The 11,408-nt window shown below is 37.6% G+C and overlaps 1 protein-coding gene across 1 annotated transcript; it reads left to right on the top strand.

Moving 5' to 3' along the window:
• Positions 1-1,436: 1,436 nt before the first annotated feature.
• LOC111990835 (late embryogenesis abundant protein 2) lies at positions 1,437-2,709 on the top strand. Its single transcript, XM_024022614.2, has 2 exons — positions 1,437-1,600; positions 2,052-2,709. The coding sequence occupies exons 1-2, from the start codon at positions 1,547-1,549 to the stop codon at positions 2,520-2,522; spliced, it is 525 nt and encodes a 174-aa protein (XP_023878382.1). The 5' UTR covers positions 1,437-1,546; the 3' UTR covers positions 2,523-2,709.
• Positions 2,710-11,408: the final 8,699 nt, after the last annotated feature.

Below are 11,408 nucleotides of genomic sequence, written 5' to 3'. Positions count from 1 at the left end.
TCATGCTCACAAACCCCCACCCCACCAAGAAACCCAAAACCATAAACCCAAACACAATAAACCCAAATTTTACTAGTAATTATATTCAAATTCACCTCTAACACAAGTAGATCCCACTAGTAACTAATCACAGACTAATTAAGTTTGACATGGTTAATTCCTCCCACCAAAACTTTCTCACAATGACTTGGTTACTTCGACTTTCTGTGCAAGTTGTTCAAGTGGGTCTTTCAAGAGTTCTTAGTTCATTTATTCAGCAGATTGCAACAGTTACCAATGATTTTACTGAGAGAAATACCCATGTTGATAAAATCAAGCAAGCTAACATGACATTAGTCTTTGAAGTTGCCATGTGATGGAGGCAGTATGACATCGCCATTTTGTAGGTGGGTTAGTGAAATCTATGATTGTTGTGTTTGGGTTTATGGGTTTGGGTATTTTGCGTCGTGGTGGGTTTGTGAGCGTGGTGGGAATGGGGTGGGTTTGGGTCACTGGTAACTGATGGGGTTGACTCTGGGAATTTCATGGTTGGGGCTTTGGGGTTTTAATTAGGGTTTGAGAATTTTGTCTATTTTAGATTGGAGATTTTATCAGGCTGTGTTAAGTGTTAATTAAGGGACTGAGATATATTTTCATCATTTTAAAAAATAGTTTGTATGTGTGCAAATTATTGTGAGCCTTGTACCTATTTTTATTTAGAGTAAAATAGTTTAGTCTAAGTCAAATACTGTGTCAACACTCTGTTAAGCCATGTAGGAAATAAACTAACAGATATAAACGGAAGGATAAAAAGTAGAAGACTTTGCAAAATTTAGAGACAAAAATGAACTTTTGTGAAAATTATTTTACCCCAAAATATATTGCTTGGATTGAATACAAGCACTGTAATGAGCAAAAGCCACGTACGTACGTAGTTAACCCAAAAAAAAAAAAAAGCCACGTACGTTTTTAGTTTTTGAAGTAGATGCCTTCAAATTTTGTTTAGGGATTTACTAACGTGTAACTTTAGAACACGCATTAATAAATTATTTTAAAAATTTTTTTATAAAAAATAAAAAATAAATTATTATTTTAACAATTTTTTTTATCTTTTTATAAAAAAATTTTAAAATAAATAATTAATATATGCCCTTACATAATACAACCACTGTAATGAACAAAAGCCACGTACGTTTTTGAGGTAGATGCCTTCAAATTTTGAAACGTAGCCTACTGCAGTTGCAGCACGACGTGGCAACAATCCACAAGCTGAGTTACAAATCCAATACATATTTTTCTGGATAATCACAAATCCAATAACCGACGCATCAAGGCCCTGTCTCAACACGTGTCCAAGTTTGACCCATTCCTAGGCCACTGTTCCTGTCAGATAGGACACGTGTCTATCAAGTAGGGTACATGATATACTATAAATATACAATCCTAGAAACCTCCTCATCACTGCAAGAAAGATTTTCTGATACAACAATCACACAACACTTTATCAGTTCTCAGAAATAAACATCAACTTCAGCTAAATAGCAATCACTACTTTTCGGAGAAGAAAATGGCATCCCATAATCAGAGCTACAGAGCCGATGAAACTAAAGGCCGAGCTGAGGTATGGGAATTGTTCTTATTTTGTGCTTATATATGGTCCTCAATGATTGTGTTGGTGTAGTTTTTTTCTTACTCATAACGATGCATCATGCAGGTTTTGTAAGTTTCCTTTATGTTAAGTACTGGTTGGCAAAAAGAAAATGTTAGGATTAATGTACAATTTGGGAGCGTTCATCATGCAAAATCATAGTTAGATTTGAACAACTTACATTATTCATATAGTTTTCTTCTACACATTATTTATGTAGTTCATCTAGATTCTCTTTTCTACTTACTATTTTTGAAATTAGTTTATCTAGATTCTCTTTTCCACTTGCTATTTTTTGCACCTTTGGGTCATATTATTGCCTTTTTTGTTCTAGTGTCTCATAGAAAAACCTCTATTCTTTTTTGTTTCTTTTTTGTCCTGACTCTAGAGTTGCAATCTTGGTGTTGCTTCCTTATGTATTCAGGAGAAGACCAACCAGACTATGGGCTCATTAGGGGATAAGGCCAGAGAGGGAAAGGATATGGCCTATGAGAAAACCCAAGAAGCAAAGGACTACACCAACTCTGCTATGGGCTCATTAGGGGAAAAGGCCAGAGAGGGCAAGGACAAGACTTATGAGACGGCCGAGGCTGCCAAAGAGAAGACCTCAAGCGCAGCCCAATCAGCCAAAGAAAAGGCCTCCCAAGCCGCTGAGACCGTGAAGGAGAAGACCTGGGAGACGGACAAAGCGGCCCGCGAGAAAGCCGAGGCCGGCAAGGGGGAGACCGGTGGGATAATCCAGAAGACTGGGGAGCAAGTGAAGAGCATGGCCCAAGGTGCGCTAGATGCTTTGAAGCACACTGCTGGCATTGCCACATTTAAGATGAGAATGCAAAGAAAACTAACTCCTCTCACCCCAAAGAGGGGTATTAAAAGGACTAGATTGGGGGGGTAGTGTTGGTAATAAGACTTCGTTGCCACTTTGTTTATGGTTCTGTGATTTCAGTGTTTTTTTTTTTGTTGGGCATGTTTTTTAATCATGTCCTAGTCCCTTTCCATTTCAGAGGGAGGGGGTGTTTGTATTTGGGTTTTTAATGTAATTTTAAATTAAAAGAAATGAAATTATGCATTCTTGGTTTTCACTCTCCTTCAAGTGAAAACTAGAATCAAATCCGTGGTCACAAGTTTAAGAAAAGGAGCAAATTATTTGCACTTTCTAGTACCTTTGCTTGTTCATTTCTCTTAATTGGCAATATGCATCTTTTTGGTTGCAAGTAGTATATGAGAATTCCCAAATCCTAGGAGATGCACTCTGGGAAATAGAAGAAACAGATATCAGTGGAATTAGAAAAGGAAAACAATTTCTGTGACTTTTTTCAATTAAAAAATCCCATATATAAAGCTCGTCATATATAGCATATTGGAAGCGGGTCGAGTGAGAAGGTGAGGTGGAAAATAATATGCGACTGAAACAGATTCTGTGAGAAAACGTGAGAGGCTAAAAAGAGGACCATGTTCAAACTCAAAACTATAATCTACTTCAGATTCAAACGGCGGAGGTTGTGTTCCAGCCTGCCTAACATAAGGAACACCGAGTAATGTATGTTCCAAATTAATGTATGTTACATAACACATGGCATTTTCATGCAAGGGCTAGCCAAAGAAGAAGAAGAAGAAATGCAATCCAGAGACTTAAGAGATCATATCGATTTATGGTATGAGAAGGCGGAAGACAGTGCACATATTACCTCAGATTATTTTCAATCCCTCTTTATTAGTGCTCGGTCCCGAAACTTATATCCTATCAAAGGGACGGTTGAAAGACATGTGACGGAGGACATGAACAACAAGCTCTTGCAGGATTTCAAAGCCTTAAAACAAATGCACTCAAATATCTCACCTGGTCCTGACAATATGTCCCCATTTTTCTTCCAACAGTATTGGCCAGAATGTTCAATAGCGCTGAAAACACCATCAACGTTTAGACCCCTAAAATACAAATTACCAATTCAAGCTTTTTATCAAACAATGTATGTGCGGAAAATGATTATAAGCTTATACATGAATTGATAAACAATTTAAACCAAATAAAATCACATCCACAACAAAAATTAAATGACAAAGATTAAAGGATAAGAGATGTAAACACAAGGACAACACAGCGATGTGTTATCGAAGAGGAAACCAAAACTCTTGGCGTAAAACCTCTCCGCCGCCCTCCAAGCGGTCAATAATCCACTAGAAAATGAAGTTGGAATACATGACCAGCAATAGACCTTCCAAACCTAATTTACTCAGGTACCTAAGCCCTCCAAGCTTCTTGCTCCAATGAGATTACACCGAACCTTTGTCTTCTCTAGCTTACCAGATTCCGCTATAACCCATAGCATCAACCAATAACCATTGGTCCTTTCTTAACTGCTTCCCAAAACACCAAATAGCCTTCTTATTGATGTGGGTATGGTAAGAAAATGATTTGGGTAAAAACCTCTCAAGAATGTAACAATGGAGAGGATGAGAGTAGAGGAATTTGAAGAGTCTCTATGTGAAGATTATGGATGAATCAATCTTATTTCTCTATAGGGTTTCTCTCTTAAAATTCTCTCTGGAAACTCTCGACATTTCGTAGGTTTAAAGGGTATTTATACTTGATTGAGAAGGGAATGCGAAGAGTCGTTTTTTTCCAAACAAGGTGGTCTGGTGGCTTGGCCTCGCAACTTGATTGAGTCGCGAGTTCAAGCCGCGAGATAATAAAACGGCCAGGCTGGACTTTTTATCCTATAGTGCTCAAGTTGGCGCGACTGTTCATCTTCTCGTACGCTTCACTCATATGCTACATTTGGCTTGCCAGTCGCAAGTCACCCGCGAATCCCAGCCGCAAATCTCTGCATCTTACACAATCTTGAGCATTTCTCCATACTTTCTCACTCACTACCTTTACATAATTCCCACCTAAATACAGGGTTACTAATTGCTAAATTACAAGCAAATTTGGCATGGAATAAAACCAATACAATGGTTGATTAAATTCAACCTTACAATCTCCCCCTTTGACTATTCCGTGACAAAACCCTACAACAAACTCTAGACTTAACGCATGAGTTGGGAACAATTGATCAAAACTCACTCACACCTAACTCTAGAATATGTGAAGCTCTTGAACCATAAGAACAAGTATCTCCTGAAACACAACAACACACTATGATCATTGTATGCATAAAACTTGTAATGCATATGGCGCAAGCACAATGCGATCAAAAAGAATGGAAACAAGTAGTAAACCAAGGCTTGACCAAAAAAGAACAATCACTATGAAAAGTGATCACAATGCTCATTCACACATGGAATGAACATCCGAACATGCAAGCTAATAAGCTCAATTGCAAAGAATCATTTGCATGTCCAACACTCAACCAATGCAATAATACTAGGAAATTGCATTAAGGATATAAAATCCAACAAAAGGCATAAGAGTGATGTACTTAAAGAAAATGCATAACATTTAACATCAAGAACTTAAACTACAAAGCATGGGTTCATAAACCTTAAAAGCTTACAAAAGCAACAGGTATAAACCCTTAACACATACAAAATAACAAAACATAAAGACTGAAAAATGCTAATATGAAACAGAAATTAAACATAGTCCTTCTTGCTGAAATCTCCCTCTTTGATCCAGCTGTTTCTCCCCCTATCATTATACTCTCCCTGCCAACATCATCTCCTCCTTTTTGTCATAGAATAGCTAGTGCTCATCTCCTTCTAGCTTTCTTTGAATTTAATCCAATTGAGTTTGGATAGAGGTGAACTTCATATCCCATCGAATGTTGAGATGGTGCAAGATAGATGTAAATCTGGACATCTTGGTGCTCAACTCGTGGACAGATTCCACAATATTGTCTAGTTTCTCGTCAAATGTGGATGAGCTAGAGCGCGAACCACTGTGAGATACTGAAGTTTCTGTTTTGATTCCCTTCCGACTATGACCAATGCTAGCGTTGTATATACGCATGTTGATTGGAGACAGTTTTGTGCAGGGAGACTCATCTATTGAAGGATGAATTCCTTTGAGCTTCAATATCCTAGAAATGAGGCAGCAAAAAGGAATGCATATCTTTGATTCAGTCCGAAGAACCGTTTTGCTCAGGACATGAAAGATGTGTGCACAAATGTCAATCTCTACATCAGAGATCAGATCGTGAAGAAACAGGGCACGTCCAAGGTTCATGTACCCGGTGCTAGATAATGGGTACAACTTATGAAACATGATGATTGTAAACACCCTCAATTTTGGAGGAAGAAATGAAACATTGACTGAGTTCCCATTCGATGAGAATTCCAAGTCTTTTCTTAGAGCATCCCGAAGTAGGTCCTCATCTGGACATAAATCATCATAAACCGGTGAGTTTTTAAACATTGGTCAATTGATGTGAAGAATCTCAGCTAGATATGCGGGAGAGACTGAGAAACTCTTTCTTCTAACCCAGCATTTAAGTTCTTCACCTTCAACAATTGCATTGGCATAAAACTCTTTTACCAAGCCCTCATTTGCTTCATCAAGGTCGGAAAGAAGGTAATTCCAATCTTTGTGAGCCAACCATTTAGAAATGTCAGTGTAAAAAAGAGAAGGTTGATCAACAACCCTTTCGACCAACGGTGTAGCATTTCTGAAGTAATTCTCATGAGTCTGAAATACAGCATAAGATCTGAACTTGTTGGGATCAAATAATCCTGATGATGAACGAGTCCTCTTTGCTTTAAGGGAGAGTTCATCAACATCAATGACAGACTCTTTCCCTTTGCTGCTGCCCCCTTTTACATCTGCTCTCTTGAAAGGAGACATGTTCACCCTACATCATGTTTTGTCAAAAAACAAGAAAAACCACACAAAACACCAAGCATTATTAGCATTTGGTTAGATCAAAAACATGAATAGAGGTTGAAACCCTAAAACATTGAGATTTAGGTTCCAAACATGAAAATGAACATGTATGTCACTACAAACACAATTTATACTCAATATAAAGTAGATCAGTACAAAACCACTAGAAATACTCATAAATTTTAGCCAAGATCAAATGTTCATATTCAAACAAGAGAGATACACATAAGAGCAAATCACACAATCCAAGAGGTATTTGCAGTAAATGTGAAATATAATGGGAAAGAGACAAAACCCGTACCGTTCCTTCAAGATGGAATCAGAAACAATGGACATCAATGGTGGTTTATGTGAGAGCAACGGTGAGATTGAGAAGAGTTCAAATGGGGAAGACAATGAATAGTAACAAAGGACCAAGGGAAAAACTGAAAAGTTTTTAAAACTGCCTCTAAAACGCAAAACACGCATTTTTTGCGATTGGTTCAAGTCGCCAACCAGTCACCCAGTTAAGCCACGAAAACACTTTGAAAACAAGATTCTTGGAAATTTTTCTAAGTGTTTTTCATGACTAAAGGTCTACCCGCGAGACAGTCGTTAGGTGAGCGACGAAAATCTCTGTGTACCCCTCGCGACTGGACCTTCCACCCACAAACAAGTTACCATACTGAGCCACGAGAAACATAAAAACTCAAATTTTAAAAAATATTCTAAGTATTTTTCGCGACTAGGGCATTTACCCGCTAGTGAGTCACCAATAAGTCGCAAAAACTCTCTAAGTAAAGTTCACGACTGGGGCATGCAACTGGACCAACCTGCAACTGAGTCGCCAGAACAAGGCAACACTGTTTTTGAAAATTTGACAACTTTTGCAAAAACAAAATGCTTTCCAAAAATAACTAAAACACTCAAAAATCTTTTTGGTATTTGATCAACAAAGATTGAGCATGTGAAAACATATTTAATCAAGTACAATCACACAAATGAATATGGCATTCATTGAACATAAACATGTGTGATGTGTGTGGATATAAAAAATGAGATAGTCCTTAGTCTAATGTGAAGCTTCAATGATCAATTCAATCAATGCATACACAACTAGCATTAAATAATGTAACTCATCTCAATTATAGAAATATGCATATATGACCTCCTACATAAACTTGAGTACAATATCTTTAAAGCTTTTCATTTGCCTCCATGTTCAATATATCATTTGATCTTTTTGAATCAACACATCTCATTGTGAGATCGATGCCTGAAATTTTTGATATTTCCCTTTGATGAGTTAGCCTTTGGCTTTTTGGGCATCATACAACACAATTTTGGTCGCTTTCCCTTTTTCCTAGTCAAATACTAGTTTGTGCGATAGGCTTTTACAGCTCAATATCTCTTTTCATTTGGAGATTTAAATTTGGTGAGCTTTTTAGGCAAAACAATAAAAAAAATAGTCGGAAGATATATAGCCACAAGTCTATGCATGTCTCAAGATCAACAAAACCATTCACTAATCATCCATGACAAGGTTGAAGATCAATTTACAACAGTCACACAGATTTCAAGATTTCTCCCACAAAGATATGAGTGCATAGAAAACAAGCTAAGCTTGTAGATGCATAAAGCCATTAGTACAAAAGTACAAGGCAAAACTTGTTTTGAGACAAAACTCAACAAAGTCGATCAAACTTTTTGGATTTTCTACTTTTTATGTGTTTTTGGATTTTTAACAAAAAAGTAAGAAAAGATTGATCAAAAGCAACAATGTAAAAACACTAACATTCAAGGAAAGCACAGACACAAAAAATGCATCAAAAAAAAAAAAAACACAAAAAGAACACATGTAAGAAAGAGTTCAAGGGATGATACAGACACCAATGGTCTTACGCAAAGATTCAAACTTTGAACTATCAAAAAGTTTAGTGAATATGTCTGCCTTTTGATTGTCAGTGTTGATGAACTCTAGACACACAATCTTGTCCTCCACCAAATCCCGAATGAAGTGATACCGAATCTCGATATGCTTGAATTTTTAGTGCTGAACTGGATTCTTTGACAAGTTTATGGCACTAGTGTTATCACAGAATACACACATGGTGTCTTGAGTGATTCCATAGTCATGTAGTAGTTTTCTCATCCAAAGTAGTTGAGCATAACAACTTTCTGCTGCTATATATTCAACTTCTGCAGTTGAAAGAGAGATTGAATTCTGTTTTTGCTCATCCATGGAACCAAGTTATTCCCAAGATAAAAGCAACCATCGGAAGTGCTTTTCCTATCATCAATGCACCTGACCCAGTGAGCATCTGAATATCCGGTCAAGCACTCATTTGAATCTTTTGAATACCAAATCTCGTAGTCAGATGTGCCATTGATACACCGAATAATTCACTTGACTGCTGTCAAGTGGGACTCTTTATGTGCTGCTTGGAAACGTGCACATACCCCAACACTGAAAACAATGTCTGGCTTACTTGCAGTGAGGTAGAGAAGATTGTCAATCATGCTTCAATAAAGTGTTGAATCAACATCAACACCGGCTGCATCTATGCTCATTTTTGCTGAGGAACTCATGGGAGTGGAAGTGTGTTTCTTAGAGTCTAGACCAAATCTCTTAACAAGATTTTTGGCATATTTCTCTTGTGAGATAAATATTCCATCCTTCCGTTGTTTCACTTGAAGCCCTAGGAAGTAGTTTAACTCTCCCACCATGCTCATCTCAAATTCCCTTTTCAATTCTTCTAAAAAATTATGAGCTAATTGATCAATTGTTGATCCAAAAACAATATCATCCACATAGACTTGGGCAACAAGGAAAGATTTCTTATCTCTTTTAACAAACAAAGTTCGATCTGCTTGGCCTCTTTTTAAACCACAATCCAACAAGTATGTGGTGAGGCGATCGTACCACGCTTTTGGTGCTTGTTTTAGTCCGTACAATGCTTTCTTCAACCTTAACACATGATCCAGAAACTGAAGGTCTTGAAAGCCCTTTGGCTGCTCAACAAACACTTCTTCATTCAGAAACCCATTCAAGAAGGCACTTTTCACATCCATTTGGTACAACTTGAAAATCATAATGCATGTTATGGAAAGAAGAATTCGGACTGACTCTAGCCTTGCTACCGGTGCAAAAGATTCATCGAAATCTGTGCCTTCAACTTGAGTATATCCTTGAGCCACCAATCTAAACTTGTTCTGAACAACTTCCCCATCTTCATTAGTTTTGTTCTTAAAGATCCACTTAGTGCCGATTACATGTGTATCCTTGGGCCTTGGAACCAGCTCTCATACATCATTTCTAACAAATTGAAGTAGCTCTTGGTGCATAGATTTTATCCAATTTTCATCTTTGAGAGCTTCCTCTACCTTCTTAGTTTCAAATTGAGCAAGATAACAATTGTACTTAACATAATTCGCACTATATCTTGGTCCTCTTCTTAATCAAAGTCCCTCATTCACATCACTAATGATATTGCTTGTTAGGTGATTGAGAATTACTCTTGACGACGGTCTCTTGGAAGTAGATGGTTCCTCATCACGAGAGATTAGAGGTTGGACTTCCGGCGGTGTGAGTGGGCTTGAAACTTCTTGAGTTGATCTAGTTTCCTTTCTTGATATAGGAGGCGTAGACTCCTTTTCAGGCAATTCTTTCTCAACATCATCACCTTGAAACATATCATCATCATCCTCCTTCTTCATAAGATCTAGCCCTTTACCATCATCATCAATGTCCTTTTCTGATATGGTATCATCTATAACCACATTTATTGACTCCATCACTGTCTTAGTGCGGTTGTTGTACACTCTATATGCTTGGCTATTTGTGGAATATCCTAAGAATATCCCTTCATCACTCTTAACATCAAATTTTCCAGGATTTTCTCTATCGTTCAGAATATAACATTTACTTCCAAATATTCTGAAATATTTCACCTTTGGTTTCTTTTCTCTCCAAATTTCATATGATGTCTTCTTTGTTCCTGCTCGGAAATAAATTCTGTTCCCAATGTGACATAATGTATTCACAACTTCAGCCCAGAATTTTTGTGGAATGTTCTTATTGAGTAACATGACTCTTGCCATCTCTTGGATCACCTGATTCTTTCTTTCAGCTATCCCATTCTATTGTGGAGTTTTTGGAGCTGAAAATTCCTTCTTGATGCCGTGCTCATCGCAAAATGCTTCAAATTTGGCATTTTCAAATTCCTTCCCATGATCACTTCTGATTTTTAATATGGGAACCCCTTTTTCATTCTGTAGCCTTTTGCATAATTTTTCCATTTTATCACATGCTTCCGATTTTTTTCTAAGGAATTCCACCCATGAGTACCTCGAGAAATCATCAACTACCACCATAATATATCACTTTCCACCCATGCTTTCAGTTCTTGTTGGACCCATAAGATCCACATGAAGTAACTCCAGGGGTCGTGAAGTAGCAACTATATTCACCTTAGGATGAGTTGATTTTGTTTGTTTTCCCATTTGACATGGACCACAAACCTTTTTCTCAACTTTCTCAAACTTTGGTAAGCCAACCACAACTTCTAACTTTGAGACTTTGGTCACTTACTTGTAATTAGCATGCCCAAGTCGTTGATGCCACAGCTCCAAGAGATTCACTCGGGCACTTCGACACGCTATGCTTGGCTTGGGAGTAATACCGTAGCAATTGTTGGTGGTCCGAAGTCCCGTCAACACTTAAACACCCTCGTCATTTAGAATCAAACACCCTTTCTTCGAAAATTGGACTAAGAAGTCTTCATCACATATTTGAGTGATACTCAGCAAGTTCACTTTCAATCCTTTGATGTACAGCACATTAGTCAACAATGGCAATCCCGAAATTACCACGGTTCCATTTCCCAGAACTTGTGAATGACTACCATCTCCAAATGTCACATAACCATCTTCCTTCTCTTTGAGAGTTTTGAACAAAGACTTATCTCCAGTCATATGCCT

Source organism: Quercus suber, unplaced genomic scaffold (genome assembly GCF_002906115.3).
Source record: "Quercus suber isolate HL8 unplaced genomic scaffold, Cork oak 2.0 scaffold_371, whole genome shotgun sequence".
Classification (NCBI taxonomy): Eukaryota; Viridiplantae; Streptophyta; class Magnoliopsida; order Fagales; family Fagaceae; genus Quercus; species Quercus suber.
This window is presented reverse-complemented; position numbering and strand designations above follow the sequence as displayed.